Consider the following 20,184-nt stretch of genomic DNA (forward strand, 5'->3'; position numbering starts at 1 on the left):
ATATTGCCCCAAATGTTAGAGAAATTTCAGGTAAGATAGAAAAAAAATAAAAATTCCAAAAAGAACAAATCACCACAACATAGCAGAAGAACAGAATAAGGAACCTTTTGAATAACATATTTGATAAACATAGTGAGCATACTATTTGTAAACAGAACTCAGTAAGTTCAGGTACAGTCATCATCTGTGTTCCAGTCATCCTCTTAACTCTGCCCAGTTCAGTTCAAGGGTATCTACCTTGTTAGTTGAGTCTTGGGTAGGCTACAACTTGGAAGAAATCTAAGTTAGAATTAAAGCCAACTTGAACCAATTTGTTATCCTATGAATCGATAACTTTAAGCATCCTTGTCAAACTTTCTTTTTTTTCACTTAAGAGATGTGTAACTGAACCTAACCCTTCTAGTAACATACTTCATATGCAAAAGTTAACACTATTGAATATAACCTAAGGGACCCAGCCTACTGTTTCATTTACTTTGGAATCACATTTCATCTCCTTAAAAGCTAATACATGTCTTCATTGTAAACAAAACTAATATTTTATAATGATAGTTCTGGAAACATCTCATACCTTAGAAAGTGAGAATGGTTAGAGAAAAATCATCATTTTTCTATGGTTTTGTTATGTCCGTGACATTAAAAATCTGACACTTTTCCCCAAATAAAGCAATGAAATTAGTTTGCTGTCAAGAAAATTGATTGGTCTGCTTAGTGTTCAATCTAATTTGTTTGTTGTGAATTGAATAAAAACCCGACCATTAATCTGAGAGCCAAAAACATTTGACAATTTTGAGTAGTGCTGTAATTTGAGAAGTTATATTGAGTCTGGGGTAAATGTTTACAGTGGGCAAACATATGAGTGGGTGGAAAATGAACATCCAGTCTAGGAGTCACAGGAGAAGTGATGTGAACAGATGATCGGAAACTTTCTTTGAAAAACTATTCCATTTTCCTGTTTTCCAGCATGCTCAGCAAAACTTCTCCCAGAGCAACATCACAGAATAACAGAACTGCACAGAATGACTTAAAAATATTTTCCAACCCCTTTGAGGATATCACCATATTTAGAAGGCCATTTCAAAAATCAGCTCCCTTTCATCTTGTAGTATAGTGTATTATAGTGTCAACAGACATATTGGTACCTGCAAAAGAACTGAAATAATATTCGCTCTTCTTATGCAGAAGTCCAGGAAAGCATCATAGGTAATTTTTGCTAGTAAATCAACTCCCTAAGAAACATTTTCACATTTAGCCGACTAGCGGAGAATAATACATATCCTAATCATTTTTAAAGCTGTATTTAGAAATAAAGCCTCCCTTTGAATGGTAAAATGTCAAAATATCTCCTTGCTATAGTCCTTCAGTAATCATTTATCTTTCATTTAGTCAGTTCTCTCCCCAGTTGTCTCAGTGGGCCTACAATATACTTTTTAACATTTTGTATCTTATTGTTTACAACTACCTTCCATAAATCCTTTAAATGTAACTTCTATTTTTAGTCTTCTAAAAGTTAATCACTCAGCATTACCTAGAGACTTAAAAATGATTCCCCAATATAACTACTAAATACATTTCAAATACTAGTACTTTACACATTTTTGAAAGATTGGCCCTTTGGCTATTAAAATAAACTAAGAAACATTATCCCCTTTCAAAATTAAAAAAAAGTATCATTACAAATAAAAGCTTTTGTAAAAATCATTTTGATATGCAGGAATAAAATTTTCAATTTTCTCTTATTGGAAAAAAAAAAACGCTAAATTTAAAGACTTTAACCAGGGAAATTGCTTCATACTTTTATTAGAAATAGTTAATTCATTACTATTTATAGCTTGTTAAACATATTTTCATTTGTTTGATTATTTTTATTTTATGTACATTGGTGTTTTACCTGTATGCATGTCTGTATGAGAGCTTGGGTCCCTTGAAACTGAGGTGAGCTGTCATGTTGGAGCTGAGAATTGAACCTGGGTCCTCTGGGAAAGCAACCACTAAGCTTAACCACTAAGCTATCTCCCCAGCCCCATTTGTTTATTTATTTAATTGATTAGGAGCTTCATGGTTTCACCCCATAGCTCAGGCTGGTCTTGAATGTATGACCCTCCTAAAACAACCTCAGAAGTGCAGTGATTATAACAAGCATAAACGTCCACGCCTGAGTGTGGCTACTAAACAATTATGTACATGCTTTACATAACTTCAGCTTAGTAAATCAATACAGTCACTACAGTACTGAAAGCAAACTGTACCTACAGAGTAAACTAACCTGGGCCCATGGGGACTTACAGAGACTGAACCACCAACCAACGAGCATGCATGGGCTGGACCTAGGCCCCTACACATATGTAGCAGATGTGCAGCTTGCTCATGATATGGGTCTCCTAACAATTAGAGCAGGGGCTGTCTCTGACTCTGTTGCCTGCCTTGGGATTCCTTTCCCCTAGCCAGGCTGCCTTGCCTGGCCTCAGTTATAGAAGATGCTCTTAGTCCTGCTGTGATGTGCCAGAGCCAGTAGGTATCCATGGGGGAACCCTCCCCTTCTCAGAGTAGGAGAAGGGGAGATGGGAAGGGGGCTGTGAGAGTGGGACTGGTAGGAGAGGAGGGTGGGTCCTAAGATCAGGCTGTAAAGTAATGAAATAATTAATGAAAAAAGAAAGTAAATAATATTTTATCCTATGATTTCTTTCACAAGCACATCTTCAAGTGAAACCAGAGGATGTCTAGAAAAATATGTAAAACTTTAAGAAATAGAAATTTCACTTAATTACTAGTGAATAAACCTATAGATAAGTATGCTTGGAGGTTATGTAATATTTTAAATGAATTCTTTTTAGCATTTACACAAAGCACTGTACACAGCACTGTTTGCTTTTAGGAACATCAGAAATCCCACACTAAATGAGTTCATTAATTTACTTGTTAATTAATAATATACATGCACCAAAGGATCTTTTGTTAAAACTTTTACTGTTCTCTATGGCACCTTTCAGAATCTATGAACATACTTCCTATGTGTCTAGAATCCCTTCCTCAAGCACTCGCCTACATTTATGCTCTCAAAACAAACAAAACAGGGGGTCTAGGCTGCTTAGTTTCCAAGTAGGTTCCCCAGTAAGGGGTACAGAGGCTATCCCTGACATGAACTCAGTGGCTGGCTCTTTGATCACCTCCCCCTGGGGGTGCAGCCTTGCCAGGCCACAGAGGAAGATGCAGCCAGCCCTAATAGGATAGGATCAGATAGAAGTGGAGGAGGACCTCCCCTATCAGGGATTAGGGAAAGAGAATAGGGGGAGAAGAGGGAGAGTGGGAGGGACTGGGAGGAGGGACTGGGAGGAGACAAGAGAGGGGCTGCAGCAGGGATACAAAGTGAATAAGTTGTAATGAATAAATATATAAATAAAATTAAATTTTAAAAAGAATAAACAAAAAAATTTCAAATAAAAATAAATGAGCAAAACAGAGAGTCTAGACTATAGAACAATCTGGATTTGGTTAGTTTTTTAAATCTGATTTATTTTTGTCTTTTAAGACTCTTAACATCTCAGTTCTAATTACACCTGGATTCTTCCTGATTTTTCCCATTGCTATTATTTTTTATAATTTTTGTCTATTTTAAGGAATTATAGTATAATTGCATCATTCTCCCTTTCCCTTTCCTACCACTAAATTGTCTCATATATCCCTCCTTTTCTTATTCCAAACTTATGGCCTCATTTTTCATTAATTTTGAATACATGAATATATATACAAATATTCCTAAGTATATAAGTACAACCTCCTCAGTCTGTACAGTCTTATAATGTTACTCGTCTGGATCTTTTCAGGACTATTCCTCTTCTGCTGTCATTTTTAGAGACAGAAGCATGCAGCCACTGTCAGAATTCATAGTAAGTGATCCTACCTTTTACTTCATCAGTTTATAACTATGGAAATGAGAAACATCAGTACTTTTCTAGGAATCTTTTGTAGTTATTCTTCATACATGAAGAACTATATTTATGCCCTTGTGTCAATCTCAGTTATATAACTACACAGTGAAAAAAAAATACAGAATCGGGAGATGAAGAGACATTGAAAATCTTGAGGAAATGATAATATGAAGACATATAACTAGGGGCGAATCTTCCAGCTTTTCAAGTTTTAAAAACCCTGACTTGCTAGAGTCCGTGTTTGTATTTCTGGATTAATGTCTATTTTCTTGCTTGGAAAAATCTTCTGTCTTCTCTTGTATGAGAATCATGATACACCAGAAATTACACTAGTTATCTATATATTGGTTCTAATACCATGATCTTTTTTTTAAGCTTATAAATGTTTGTAAGCAGTGAGTAAGCTAATTTAAGAGGTTTTTCCAAACTTTAGTGTTTGTGACATCTATTAGTGGTCATATACACATTTTTGTCATTTTCTTAATTAGATCTAAAACATCTCATGTGCTTGTGATAGCAGTCTAATACTTTGAACCATTTCTCTGATCATTTGGAAACAAAAATGTTCTTACTGTTCTATGCAATAAAACCTGAAATAACTTTAATCTATAATCTCCCACTGCTTTTTAAAATTATACACTACATCAGCAATGTAGAATTCCTCTTTCAATGCTTTCCTTTTCTTTTTGTAATAAAGTGTATTTCATAAAAGTCTCTTTCCAAGAAACTGTTTAAAATAATATATATTTGTTCTGAATATGCTACTAATATTTTCCTTGCTCCTATTCAGTCACTCACTTATTCAGTAAATATTTGGCTATATTTTATATGGAAAGTACTGTTCTATACATCAATGATGTATAGACTATATATACATATATACACATATATATATAAGTATATATATACATATACATATATATGTGTGTGTGTGTGTGTGTGTGTGTGTGTGTGTGTGTGTGTGAAAATAAGGCCTGTCTTTGTGGAATTTATATTGTAAAGAGAGAGGAAAACAACACACACAATTTACTAAGGAGTCATTTGAGTAATTACCAAGACAAAGCTATCCTGATACAAGTAGAGAGTAAAGGAGTTGAGCACTAGCCAATGAGGCTCTCTGATACTGTAGCAGTCTCAGTGCTGAATGGTGTGAAGGAAGCAAAAGGAAGGCAAAGGGAGCAACTGTTTAGGACTCCAGGAGGAGGTAGGAAGGTGAGTGTTCTAAGTGAAGAATGAATGGAAAAGCCTTGTGGCAGAAATTGTTTGAGAACAGCAAGAAAGACAATGTAGGTGATAGAGCATAAATAGTTTTACCAAGAGGCAGATGATCTGAAGATTGAGAAGCTATCATAGAACTTTGACTTTGTTCTTATTTGCTAAGACAGGGTATATCTGTCTATCTGACAGGGTATATCTTGTATATCTGACTGGTCCAGAACTGCTGTGTAGATGGTGCTGTCCTGGAACTCACAGAGATCTGCCTGCCTCTGTCCCCACTTGCAGGGTTAAAGGCATGTACGACCATGTCTTATTATTATTAGTGTGTGTGTGTGTGTGTGTGTGTGTGTGTGTGTGTGTGTAGAGAGAGAGAGAGAGAGAAAGAGAGAGAAATGGAAAGCCATTGGAGAATTTAAATAGGAATGGTATATGATTTAAGTTATAAAGGTTTCTTCTGCAAGTCAAGAGAGAAGATTATAGTGAGGCCTAAGTAAGATCAGGGAGAACACAAAATGCTATAGGGTAGCAGCTCATGCAGGAAATATGGGGGGCTTTGATCTAGGTAGCAGAATAGTAGTGAAGGAAACATATTTAGTGAAAATTCTGAATGAAGAGTTAAGATAATAGTCTACCTTCTCTAAGTCTCCAGATTCAATAGGAATTTATCATATTGGCTTTTCTTAACCTAAAAAAGCAAAAAGAATCTGGATTTAACAACTAAAGATGGTGTTAAGTTTATTAGCTATGTTGGGAAACCTCAGGATTTAAATTCTCTGACCTCTTCTGTTTTATCAATAGAATTTAAATAGCACTTTCTGTGCTTTCCTTACATGACTATATGAAAGTCCAATAAGATACTTTATAGCTGAAGTTCCAAACTAGTTTTAGCTTAATCAACCTGCTAGAGTAGCAAAAGACCATTTCACTGTAAAAATTGCCATTTAACGGATAATTAAATGTTAAAATCTAGTAAACCACTCTCTAATAAACATATCAAATTGGTAGTATATGCCTTTAATCTCAGCACACAGAGAGGCCTGGTGGATCTCTGAATTCAAGGCCAGCCTGGTTTACAGAGTGAGCTCCAGGATAGCCAAGGCTACACAGAGAAACCCTGTCTCAAGGAAAAAAAAAATCAAATTGCAATGTGGATCTACTAACCATAAGGATAAAAATATTATATATATGAAAAATAGGTAATATATAACATATATGACTTTATACTAAGTTTGCTTCATAAGCATATCACATCACTGGAAATAAATAAAAACTAAAAATTGTACAAATGAATTTGAAATAAACTATGGAAGACAAATACACACAGAGTTTATAGAATTCTAGTCAAAGAAACAGTACTCAGCAAGCAAAAATATATTTGCCATTCATCAAGTAATTTATAAAGTGGTACATATTTATATGTTTTCAAATAAATCAAAATGTTTAACACTGTGTATATTTTCAATGAAAATAAAATAGAGCACAATTTGTACTTCTAGAAAACCTGAGTTTGCCACAACCTATGTCAGAAGGTTCACAACCTCCTATAACTCCAGTTCCAATGGATCCAATGCCTCTGGCCTCTGTGGACACGCATGTGCACGCATGCACACACACACATACACGCCCGTGCGTGTCCAAACCTACATGGAGATACACATATATGCACCTAAAATAAGTCTTGGGGCTAGAAAGATGACCAGCAGTGAAGAGCACTCGCGGACTGCTCTTCCGGAGGATCCAGTTGGATTCCCAGCACCTACAGGGCAGCTCACAACTATCTGTGACCCCAGTTCCTGGAAATTCAGTGCCTTCTTCTGGCCTCCATGGACACAGGGCACACGAGCAGTACACAGACAACTGTGCAGGTAAAACACCCACACACATAAAATAAAATAAGAATTGTTTTAATTCATACTTACTGATAGTTTTATTTTCTGTAACCCATTTTCAGTTAAGCAACCAATGGTGTAAATGATGTTTCATTCTGTTAAAAAGCACATCAATGCCTCGTTTTCTGTATTATCTTTACCTAAGAATGTCCTGTGGGCCTTTTGTTTTAAGGTCAGTTTCTGGGCCTTATCTCCGGATGTTTTGTATTCTCTAACACTGGAGTGAGGCTAGAACCCCTAGTCTGTTAATAGTGAAGACTAACTGAGATATAAAAACAAAGCAACATATTTGCTTTTCAGAGACTTTACAGTGTAAAGGCAGCAAAATTTTAAAAAATGAAGTGACTAGAGGCAAGTGGTGAGAACTGGCCTCACAGAGGTGGTCATTCAAATACATGGTACAGGCTAACTGAGAGTTTTTCCAATTACATGTGTTAAAGGTGCAGAGTTAACCATTCTAAATGAAGTCATGGAATGCAAAGAAGCATTATCTATGTGACAGCATGATGCTTTGAAACAATACACTATGCCTAGGGAAAGAAGGACATAAATATTGTTAGGAAGATAAACAGGACAAGTTTCTAAAGAGAATTATGCGTAAAAATAAAGATTAAAAGATTAAAATTTATTGTAGAAAGCAGTATTTTCAAGCTGAGTCTCACAGAATTCATATCCAGGAAAGTAGTTAGTGTATGCTGCAAATAGCTGAGGAAGATGGCCCTCAAGGGCACATATTGAACCTAAAAGAGGTCATAATAAACTGACTCATTAGCTTGTTTCTCTATTCCCTATTCTCTATGAGAATTTTTCATTTATTACGAAGAGTTTAGCTTTACATTTTTTAAGAGTAACAAATACCCGTATATACCTGACTATGAACAGAATAATACAAAACCACAAAATACAAAAAAGTATTGATTGGCTGCATAAGTTGTTATTATTCATCAAATAAACTTAAGCCAATAAAACATCACATCTATTTGTTTTAATCAATTTTACTGGAGTATAACAAAGACTTTTGTTTCTAGAAAACTACTGCTCTATGGAAACTAACATAGAATTTGTCCTAAGCAAATAATATTGCATTTGGGTAATCACATTATTACAATAAAATGAAGTATAATAAGCTAGAATAAGAAGTGAGGAAATCAGAACGTATTTTTAAGAATCAAATCAAGGAAATAAGATGAAATGAACAAGTACTGGGGATGGGAAATGGCATAAAATTCAGAAATACAAAGGAAATCAGATTTGATTATTCAGATAGCAGAGGGTAGCTTAGTTAAGAAGAACCGAGTCTAGATTTGCACTTCAGTTTTAGCCATGATGAAAAGGTCCCCAGAAGATGCTGACATCTTACTATTCAGAATGGAATGTTCTTTGCACATTTAATCAGTAAGTCTAAATGAAGTCCTCATTTCAATAACAGCCCTAATTTGGGAATTTCCTTAATCCATATTATATATCCATTATAGACTATGTTACCTATAGTGTAGTTACATAATCATTTTTCAAATTTAACTGTAGGCCTGTTCAAAGATGCTATTGTGTTTTCCTTATTTGGTCTGACTGCATAGTCAATACAGCTGTCTAGCCCCATAAAACTTGTTACCCTAGATATAACATATATTATAATGCCTATATTTGTTCTACTACAAATAAGGTAATATTTTTAACTTTAATAATATGAATATGTGATCATTCCTCTCTACTTGTGTACTGTCTTCACTGTATTGTCTTCTCAGATTCTAATAAGCTTTCTTTCAGGTAAAGAAAACAGAAATATTTATTCACACACTACAAATGCAGAAATCAAGGTTCTAGGAAGAAAAAATATCTTGCCCGTGATAGCACGGCTGTCAAATGGCAGGGTTTACTTTTTTTTTTTTAATCTTCTTCCTGCCATGGCATACGTCTTTGAAATGGTACACACTTAGCTTCTGCCACCTGTCATGACCATTCATTTCTTAATAAATTTGTACGTGACCATGTGCTCCACTTTATTTCCTGTGTCTACACATACCTCTGCCTTTTGTATTTAAAGTTTCCTCTACTACCTTTGCAAACTCAACTGTCCAACATCCAGCTGTTTCAGAAGTCCACCTTATTTTATCTCAAGCAAAATTCTTCTGTGTCATTATTACGTTCATTAACCAAGGGCATTAGGAATCTTTTCTTCAGAATGTTGGAAAGTAGAAAAACAGAGAATCTCCTGAATAGCAGCTCAAATTTGGCTTCCAGGACTCTTTCACATGGTTGTTTCATGATCGCTATTAAGCTCTTTCTTAAACTGATATAATATCTATTACTTCATCTTGAGAGGGGGAATCACTATTGTATTCAAATTTCACGCAATTGATTAAATCTGTTTAATTCTAAATAACCTTGCCCCTTAAGTAAACTCACAACTATAGATTTAATATTTTTATAGTAATCTTTCTAGGAAGAGCTGAGTCAATGACTGAAACTTTACCTTATTATGTACCATTATATATACATTAGATATAATTACTACAAAATTAAGAATTTGCAAAAATTTTTTCTCTTTTGAAGTATAAAATTTTTGGAACTTAATTCCTGCAATTTCTAAAGTTTACTATTTTTCTTATTGTGTATTCAAACACATTTATAAAACTATATTTACTTGTATCATACAAATGATTTAAAGCTTTTTTTCTTGTGTAAATCATGTCAAAATTACACTGAAAGGCAACCCCCAAAAGAACAATAAAGAAAATATGCCATATCATAACGCGACACTATAATATCTTTATAAAGTAAGGTCACATCTGTTTTATTAAGTCTCATTTTTTTTCCTGTCCAAAATTCTTCTTGTTTATTAGAAGCTAAAAATTCAAATATAAGTGCCTAAAATGTTTTCTCACTGAATCAGAACACTGGTTACTGTGGAGGGTTTTGTTTGTTTGTTTGTTTTGTTTTTGTTTTTAGTATTGCAAGTTCTCATAGGCATTAATCCCATAGGATCTGTGCAATTTTCATAGGTTTAAGACCCTTTTTTAGTATCTAGAATTTTAAGACAGTGTCATTGGACACATTAATCTATTACCTGCTTAATTCTAGCAACATGTTAAGAGCGTTTTTCATTTCACACTGAACACAGAAGAAGAATAACAGTTTCTCTGGATGAAAACACAGTGACTATCATTTCTTCTTCAATTCACTGCTTATACACAAATGTGTTTTGACCACTTATTGGGCCTGAACATTTTGCAAATGCTACCTTTTGTGTGTCTTTTCCTTCTCTTCAAACTGCCATCGTTGTTTATAAACTGATGCCAAAGTTGACGTCTCAGATGTTTTTATTAATTCAAATTGACCTAGTTCCAGGCTCTTTGATGCTGGCGTCTGGACAATTTGCAGCCCTGCATAAGTACGCACATGTGTGTGTGTGTATATGCACGTGTGTGTGTATATGCACGTGTGTGTTCCCTAGTTTCTTCACAACAGTAAAGTAAAAATACAAACAGGCCCCAAAGCCAATTCAAAACTTACCTTGCAAATCTGGAAATAGTCTGAAGTCAGGCTTTCCTGAATTTCCTCTCTCAGAACCCCTGCAGTCCCTCCTGGATGTGCGGAGCCACCTCCAGCCCCGCCACTGTTACCGCCGCTGCTGCTCCCACTGCCAGGGGAAGAGGCAGTTAAGCCATCCAAAACTTTTCGGAAATTAAACTTCTTCATTTTAGACACTGTCGGAAAATTAAAAGGAAAAAGAGAAAGGGTGACAAACACGGAATTGTACCGGGCAAAAGCCTTCACCTCTTCTTCAGTGGAGGCAGGAGTAGCTGGTCCCCATTTTATGATGGAAGCGTGTGGAGAGAGAGGGGCTCAGGCTTCATTTCATCAAAATTTAACTTTTAAAGGGGTATCTTTATAAAACAGAAAGAAGACGGCTCCAAGAGCAACAGTATTCCTTCCTCACACACCAGAATTTCAAGGGCTTTATCCCCAGCTCTAGCTATGCTTTATCAGCACTGGGGTAAAAATAAAAGGCAGTGTCATCATCGTCATTAGCATTATATCATCATTATTATACAATCAAACCAGAGCCCAACACACCAAGACCCTCTAGACGGCTCTAAAAGGGGTGGGGGGAGGGCCTTCCTACCTAAGGGTCAGCTCGGAAAAATTTGATTATGAGAAAAAGCGATGTTGTGAGGGAACCAGTATTTACTCTGCCACCATGTTCGGGGCTCCCCCCCATCATCTTCAAACGCTCCCTTTTTCCTCAATAGGAATTGGAGGGGGGGGGTAGGGCAAAAAAAATGCCTTTTTTGTCCCATCCCCAAATTCCCAAAAACCCGGACCCCAAAACATCTGCGGGTGACTCACGGCCACAGCCGACGGGAGGGGCGAGCGGGGACGGGGGGGGGGGGAGAGCCACCAGCCTCCACCTGTCCTCGGCTCCTCTCTCTCCTGCCCCTCTCCCTCCCTCCCCCGCCCGCTCCCCCTCCGCACAGCGGCGGCTCCCCCGGGGGATGCGAGGCAGCGGTGACGCCTGCGGCCCGAGTCCCGCCTCAGCCTGCGGGGCGCGCAGCGCCGGCTGCCTCGCTCCCTCCCGGCCGAGCAGGGCGCCGGGGGCCACGGGCGCGGGCTGCGAGCCCGGGAGCCCTCGCGGGGAGCCGCGCACCGCACCGCGGACGGCGGCGGCGCGGACGCTCTCCACCTCCTTCACAGGCGAGCACACGCACACGCACACACAAGCACACACACTCACAAGCGCACACAGGTGTGCGGGCAAAGCCACGACGGGACGGCCAGGGTGTCCCCGGGGACCCCGGGACTTAGCACCTTCCTCGGACGCCGCTAAGCCGCCGGCCAGCCGGGGAGGCGGGGGGCGCGGAGGCTGCGGGCGGGCGGGCGGGCGGCCGACGGTCCGGCCCAGCTCCGGCCGCTTCCCGGGTCCCTCTGGTCCTGGTGCCTGGCGCTCTCCGAGGTCCTAACTGAGCGGGCGGGTCTGCCGCAGGCCCCGCCCCCGCCGTGGGAGGTAGGCCCCGCCCCGGCCGGCCCGCGCCCTCCTCCCCCCTCCCTCCCTCTCAGGCGGCGGGGGCGGGGCCGCGCCAGGGAGTCAGGGGGCGGGACATCCTCTCGCCAATCACAAGCTCCACTGGCCCTGGTCCCCGGGGGCACTCCGGGCAGGAAAGAAGTTTGGGGATAGGTCGGAGGAAAAGCCAGCGACGGGAGGCGGGGATTATTTAGGGAAGTGGGCGAGGTGTTTGATTGACAGGCGTGCTGGCCAGTGCGCCCCGTCGCCGTGCTTTGGGGGCTGTAATTGGCGCTACCTGTTGAAGGACGCAAGTGGGAATCAATAGAATGCTTGCAAGCTTGAGAACTTGCGCTCCCGGACTCCCGAGGCTGGAGGAAAAGGTTACCTTGGGTCTTGCTCTGGACCAGATTGTGACAACCCCCCCACCCTACCCTCGCCCCCAATCCACCCCCACCCCAAGCCTTTTCTTTTCCTGAGCTCCCCTCTCCGCTCTGCTGTCTCGCTGCCCTGCACTCTGCGCTTGCTGTGGATTTTTAAATAATCCCTAGAAACTGATAGCCTGCTGCGGGGTTAACAAATTGGTTTTCGATGGAATGTTGGCTTCCAAATCTTAAGGAATGGGTTTGCCCATTTTGCACAGCCTACGACGCAGACCCATAGACAAATCAAACATTTGAGGAAACGTTTCTCTCGAATGAGGTCAAGAAGCAATTTTAGCTTTTTCTCATCTTGGATCATTTTGGAAAACACTCTATTCCGCACTGGAAGAGAGACACTGCGCCATCGTGAGAAGATGAAGTTCTGAGCCCTGACTGGCTGTTGTTAAAAGGCTCAGGGTCCATAACTAACTGTATGCCTCAATCTGAGCAACAGGGATCATTAGTAACCATCCCAAATACTTACTGTTTTACATCTTAGGTGTGGGATGACACTCCCAGACCCACCCCTTTCTCTGTCAGAGGAGAGGAAGGAAAGGGGAGCTTTGAATAAAGTATGAATTACTCAGGCAAACAGCAAAGGAAACCATGGCGATCGAATAGCGCTCAGATTTTCGGATCCTCAGCTGGATATTCACATTCTCATTTTGAATGTTTCACTGCCTCACGTTTGCATTGCTTCTTTACATAATCCTCCTTATACTTTCATTGTCACAACCAGATAATAACTTTCTTATTGGTGGGAATGGAATCTTTGTGCTTGTAGTTAATTTAGTACCTGGCACAATATTTCACTTGTAAAAGACATTTAAAGGGTTTTTGGACAATGGATTAGTTAATGGTTATGAGTTAAAGATTTATGAGATGATACTCAATTTACCGTGCATAGGAGAGGTGAAAATAAGTATGGAAACAAATTCCATATCTGTTATAAACTAGGTCTTTATATGCTTCTAAAATCTATATTAGATTCCAAAATATGTACCTTTGTCTTTAACTGTCTTCTCTTACCCTTATTTCTTTTCCTGTCCTACTGTTCATTTCCAAACACGGGTGTCAATGAAAGCTAAAGACTTTTCTTCCTCTTTTTATGTCTGGCTTTTCTTTTAGTTGGCGAATGAGGCATTGTTGAATAGAACGATGGATTTAGAATGCTTTCTTCAGCAAAAGTTGGCCTACCTACTTAGGTGTCAGATAAATGAAAACAGCTCATAGCATATGGAGGTCTGGTTTTTGGTCAAGAAAGAAGATATTCCAGTTCAGCAAAGAGACATAAAATGTTTACAAACAAAACTTAAATCGCAAATCACAAGCATTGTGTTATCACAAGCTGTGTGGCGATCTATATTCTATGAAACAGGTTGACAAAGATTTTCCTGAAGATCATGAAGGGACTTCAACAACCTGCTGAGTTTTAAAAAAATATAAAGAAGCTATAAAGCACACAGAAGTCCAAATGGGGCAACAAATAGCTATGAACTAGAAAAAAAGTGGTGTCAATATATATATATATATATATATATATATATATATATATATATATATATTTCCAAATAAATATTAATTTATTAAAACAGCTGGTAATGTGACTCAGTGGTAAAACATTTGTCTAACTTGTGCAAAGATCTGCTTTTATTATCATAAACACACACAAATAAAATTTAAAAGAATATTAAATACTTTAGTTAGGACTCTGGTATTATTTTTAGAATTAGCAAAACTCTACAGTAGCACAATAACTTACATGTGTTGAGAATTCAGCATATATTAACTTGAATACAAGATGAATGTAAAACTTTTAGCATAATTGTAATGGTGAGAGAGATAAAGAGAAAGAGAATTAGGCAGAAAATATGGTGATGAAAAACTAGACTAGAAGCAAAGATAGAAAGTGGCAAAAGGCAGAAGACACCTTGTATGTTGGGAAACAGTAAAAAGAATCTTGCTACATGAATCATAATGAAATATTTGTAGAAGCACATTCCATCCTGAATTAAAAAGCAACAGGGTGTTATTCTATAAATCATTTGGTAGCAGGAATGAGATCAGAGCATACAATATATCTTATAAACAATGTGAAAAATGCTAATGCTGGGTCAAATAATGATCATTCCACTGTAAACTTAAGGAAAAACCTCCCAGGAGGAATTGCCTGAGTGGAGTTTCTGAGTAGGCCACGGCTTCTTCCTACCTATATGATAAGCACAAAGAACTACCTCCAAGAAAGAAAAATGATCTGAGCTTGATACTTGCAACAAAATAATTCAATAAAATGAAAAAACTGGACGGAGTTTTAGAATAGGTGTCAAAAAGAAGGTACAACTCACTTTGAGGAGTTATAATCTTGGACTCAAGCCAACAGTGAGGCTGATCAAAGCCACTTTTCCACACTAAAAAAAATATCATAAAAAAAAAACTGCACAAGAATGTACCCATGTGACACTTCTAAAAGAAAAGAGAATTTGCTGAATTGGCTGAGCTTTGATGAAAACAAACAAGGATGACAAAGCAACTTGTAAATGATACATTGCATATATAAAGTCCTAGCAGGTGGATATCACACATATTCTAAACACTGGAAGCTATGGACTCTACAAGCATCTCATCAATTTACTTCTCACTATAATTCTATGACATAGGTTATTATTCTCCCCACATTGTACATATAAGAAAACTTCAGGCTCAGGGAAAAAAATGCCTACAGCCACTTAAGATACTCTAGCCCTCCAATGTAGAACTAAACTCCAAGATCATTTTCTTACTCCTTACCTATTACTAATCAGAGAACTAAATAAGCTAGAATAGGAAAGGGGGCAGTCAGTTCTTCCAGAAAATGTGAATATACATGCATTACTTTTCCAGAACTGTTATAACAAAACAGCACAAATTGGGTTTCTTAAACAAGAAAATATATTTTCTCGCCATTTTGGAATTTAAAATTTTTAATGTCAAGGTATCAGCAGTTTGGTTTCTCCTAAAGTTTCTAAATGGCTTGCATATAAGCTACATTCTCTCTGTGGTCTCTGTTGGTCTTTTATCTGTGAGCCAGAACTCTAGTGTTTCTGTGTATCCAGATTCCCTTATACTTCGATGCCCATTAGACTATAATGGCCTTGTTTGAATTTAATCTTCAAGGGCCCCCAACTCCAAAGTAAATTGTTTTTTGAGGTAAGGTTGGAGCTTTAAAGTATGAATTTGGGTGGGTGGATACAATTCAGCCCTAAGAGTGTAATCATCAACTTTGACATTGTTAAGAGATCTACTATAAACTAGATATATGTCAATTTTTTTCCATTTGGTTTCTCATTTAATCCTCACAGACACGATATACAGTAGCTATTGACAGCTCCATTTTATAGGTGGTAAAACTGAAGCCCCTCCCCCCAAAAAAAAGTGAAGTCACAAGCTCAAGAGCATGCATAGATGTGGATTCAGAGATTTAGACTCATCAGTCTTATCCTCAAAACATCAAAGCTCTCTCATGCTAGTGGCTTTCTTTTGAGAAACCAAAACAATCTTATAATACAGATTGTTGAGATTTTTAAAAAGTTAATTATGCCTAGATTCAAGTATGAGGATAAAACAAAGAAAAATAAAAGATCTCATAGGGAGGTTGGATACAACTAAAAGACACTGAAGAGTTGCAGGGCAAAGAGTGTGCATGAGGAGCAAAGACTTTTGGGCTGGCAAGCTCATAAAAGTTTATCTCACAGGAAAACTTGCTATAATTTGAAATATATTAACAGGGTCACTAGGGTGTGCCCCATTAAAATAGAAGACAATCAGTTATTCAATAACTAATTAGATGAGCAAGGCAGTATTAATTTCCTGAGAAGCGGTAGTCTCAGCAAATAACAGAGCAGCTGGAGAGAATCTGTGCGGAAAGAATGGTAACATGGGATTTACCATAATGCATGGCAAGCAACTGTTCATGTTAGGAAAACAACAACAACAACAACACCTTTTTCCAATTCACTTGCTATAAGATAATGGGTGTTAGACCAGACAACCTAACCTGTCACCTGTTCCAGGTTCATCAGACAAGTTACAGGGACATCCTTACTGTTTGCCAACCTAGAACCTGGAATTTCATTATGCAAACACAGCTGAAACACCAAGTCCCATTTATGTTCTTTCTGGCAAATTCTCAAGCATAAGAGAGAACTACTCTTCCTTGCAAACCTTTGTCTGACTTTTTTCTGACCTCACCATCTATCCTTCATCAGAGGAACTGGTTAATAATCGTCAGTTTTTCATTATAACAGGAAATAGCCACCCGTTTTAAAAATCCCTCATTCAGCCTAATGCAAGCCCACAAAATGGGAGGGGAGGGAGGTAATTAAATAATGTCATGGCTCCCATGGGTTTCAGATAAAAAGCCAGAGGTCATAAGGATAGAACCAAAACATACAGAGTATGGCTCCACACACAATCAATAACAGAACTGCAAACAGAACTCATGCCTTCTAGGACAAAACTCAAATATTTGCTGTTAAGCATGCAATTAAAATCAATTCTTTGTGCATATTCTAAAACAGACTTTCACGTACTCATCCATCACACTGTGATATGAGAAAATAAAGGGCCTAAGCTTAGTAACTGCTGCATTAACTGGCACCTTCAGCCCCAAAGACGCATTTCTCCCTGTGTGTAACAACAAATTTAGGCTGAAATATGAAACAAATGGCATGAAAAAGTAGTTTGTAGAATGCAAATCACAAGTATATTAGTATCTTCTTTTACACTTGTGAAACAGTTTATAAAGATTGGCTTTGAGTTTGCATTTGCTCTTCCATTTTATTGATCTGAAAGTCTCCTGCACCTGTGGATTGACTGTCACTGAACAGCAGGAGGAGGCTGGGCTAGATGACCTTTAAGTCCTGTCTTTGTGTGATTTTAGTCAACGCTTCACTGAAAGGATAACTTAAAAGGTGCGAATGTAAGCATTTAAAAGTAGAGATGAATGGTAGCACATAGTAAGAAAACAAAGAACAAACAGAAATTCTTAAAATTATTCTTCTACTAATTAACACTCTCCAGAGTATGAATTTTAGTATTTCTATTTTTATGTACCAGTAGGATTTCTATCATGAAAGAAACTCTAACAATTGTAGACATGTATTTTTAGTCATTTTAAGGAACATTTTCAAACAAATTTAAGTACCCAGTATACGCTATTTTAATCTCCAGTTTTTGTAGCTAACATTATTTTGTGAGCATTGCCTACTATATTAGCTATTCTCTAGACACAGTGGTTTTGAAAATTAAGCACATCAATATGACAGACTTTATTTAATTATTTCTATATTCTTGGCTATTTCATGTGTAACCTTATATTATTATTAATAAAAATAAGAAAAGTGCCTTTATACTAAATCTGAAGAGGTTCCAGGGTTTTTCGGGGTTTTTTTTAGGGGCATTATTATGGCAGGATACTGTACTTTTACACTTAATTCTACATTATATGCTTTAAAGATTTGACAAATTTATATCCTCAATAAGAACACACATCATGGAGAAAGAGGAACACTTCTCCATTTATGGTGGGAGCACAAACTTGTACAACCACTTTGGGAAATTAGTCTGGCGCTTTCTCAGAAAATTGGGAATAGTTCTACCTCAAGACCCAGCCATACCACTCTTGGGCATATACCCAAAAGATGCTCCATCATATAACAAGGACATTTGTTCAACTAGGTTCATAGCAGCTTTATTTGTAATAGCCAGAAACTGTAAACAACTCTAATGCCCCTCAACTGAAGAATGGCTTAAAAAACAAAAACCAAAAAACAAACAAACAAACAAAAAAAAAAAACCTGTGGTACATTTACACAATAGAATACTACTCAGCTATTAAAAATGAGGAAATCATTAAATTTGCAGGCAAATGGATGGAAAAGACCACCTTGAGTGAGGTAATTTAGACCCAGAAAGACACACATGCTGTGTTCGCACTTATAAGCAGATTAACAGCCATATAGTACAGGATAGACATAACTATAATTCACAGACCCAAAGAAGCTAAGTAATAAGGAGGGCCTAAGGGAGGATGCTTGAATTTCACTCAGAAGAGGAAATAGAATAGACAGCAGGAGTGGTTGAAGAGTCAGAACAGGATAGGAGAGGGAGCACAGAGGGAAACAAGGGTGGGAGCAGATTGGGGGAAGGGGGTGGGAAGACAGAGGGCTTGCAGAGAGAAGAGAAACTGTGCGTGGGGCATTTCTTTTTTATTTAATTAAATTTTTATTTTTTATATTAATTACAGTTTATTCACTTTGTATCCCAGCTGTAGCCCCCTCCCTCCCTCATCTTCTCCCATGCCTATCTCCAAGTCCACTGATAGTGGAGGTCCTCCTCCCCTTCCATCTGACCCTAAGCTTATCAGGTGCAGGGGCATTTCTGAGACAAGCTGAAGACTTACAATAGGGTAGGATCCAGGGAGGATGGGGGTGTGTGTGTGACTGTAACTGAGACCTTATTAACAGGAGTCATGGAGACTGAGAAGGCTACCCTGTAACTAGACAGGACTCCTAGTGGAGATAGGTGGATTGATTCAGGGAGCCTTGTAGAAGAGTAGGGGAAAGGATAGAAGGACTCAGAGCAGACAGGAGCATCACAAGAAGACTAATAGAGCTAATTAACCTGGCCCAGGAGGGGCCCGTGGAGACTGAAGCACCAACCAAGAACCATGCTTGGACTGGATTTAGGCACCCTACACATATATATCCAATGGGCAACTTGGTCTTCTTGTGGGTACCCTAATAAGGGGAGCAGGGCTCTTTCTGACATGGGCTCTTTCCCATGCTTTTCAATCACTTGCCCCTAGTGGGGCTACCTTGCCAGACCACCATGGAAGAGGATGTGTTCAGTCTTAATGTGACTTGAAGTGCTGCGGTGGGCTAGTGCTCCCCCCCTTTCCTAAGGGGAGGGGGAAGGGAGAAAGAGTGAAAAGAGGATGGGGACTATGATTGAGATGTAAAGTGAACAACTAAATAAAGTTAAAGACAGATCAGAGGTCCTCTGTGGAGGGACCTAATAAGTGGCTAATATCCTCTGTTCCTGTCTTCTCCTACTTCCAATGTCTATCCTGTTTGCCCTTCCGAATGAGGATTAAGCCTCTTCCCTAGAGTCCTCCTTGTTTTTTAGCTTCTTTAGGATTCTAGATTTTAGTATGTTTATCCTATATTAATCCTACATATATATATATATAAGTGGCTAATATCCACTTATAAGTATATATCATATGTGTCTTTCTGCTTCTGGGATACCTTACTCAGGATGATCTTTTCTAGTTCCCACCATTTGCCTGCAAATTTCATGATTTCCTTGTTCTTAAATGCTGAGTAGTATTCCCTTGTGTTGATGTACCACAATTTCTGTATCCATCCTTCCACTGAGGGACATCTAGGTTGTTTCCAGCTTCTGGCTATTACAAATAAAGCTGCTATGAACATAGGTGACCAATGTCCTTATTGAATGGTGGGGTATCTTTTGGGTATATGCTGGATCCGAGGAAGCACTATTCCTAATTTTCTGAGAAAGTGCCAGATTGATTTCCAAAGTTGTTGTACAAGGTTACATTCCCACCAACAATGGAGGAGGGTTACCCTTTCTCCACATCCTCTCCAGCATGCAAAGGAGATACTAAGACTCATAGCCAAACTTTCGGCAGAATGCCGGAATCCTTATGGAAGAAGAGGGAGATA

At 38.5% G+C, this 20,184-nt stretch overlaps 1 protein-coding gene across 1 annotated transcript in view; it reads right to left on the reverse strand.

Moving 5' to 3' along the window:
• Positions 1–20,184, reverse strand: part of Stxbp5l (syntaxin binding protein 5L) — a 278,666-nt gene that overhangs the window by 229,006 nt on the left and 29,476 nt on the right. Inside the window, exon 2 of the mRNA XM_055625237.1 lies at positions 10,550–10,743. Within this exon, the coding sequence (XP_055481212.1) occupies positions 10,550–10,735 (186 nt within the window). The 5' untranslated portion in view covers positions 10,736–10,743. The remainder of the gene's footprint in view (positions 1–10,549; positions 10,744–20,184) is intronic.

Source organism: Psammomys obesus, unplaced genomic scaffold, assembly GCF_907164565.1.
Source record: "Psammomys obesus unplaced genomic scaffold, mPsaObe1.curated_primary_1811, whole genome shotgun sequence".
NCBI classification, from domain to species: Eukaryota; Metazoa; Chordata; class Mammalia; order Rodentia; family Muridae; genus Psammomys; species Psammomys obesus.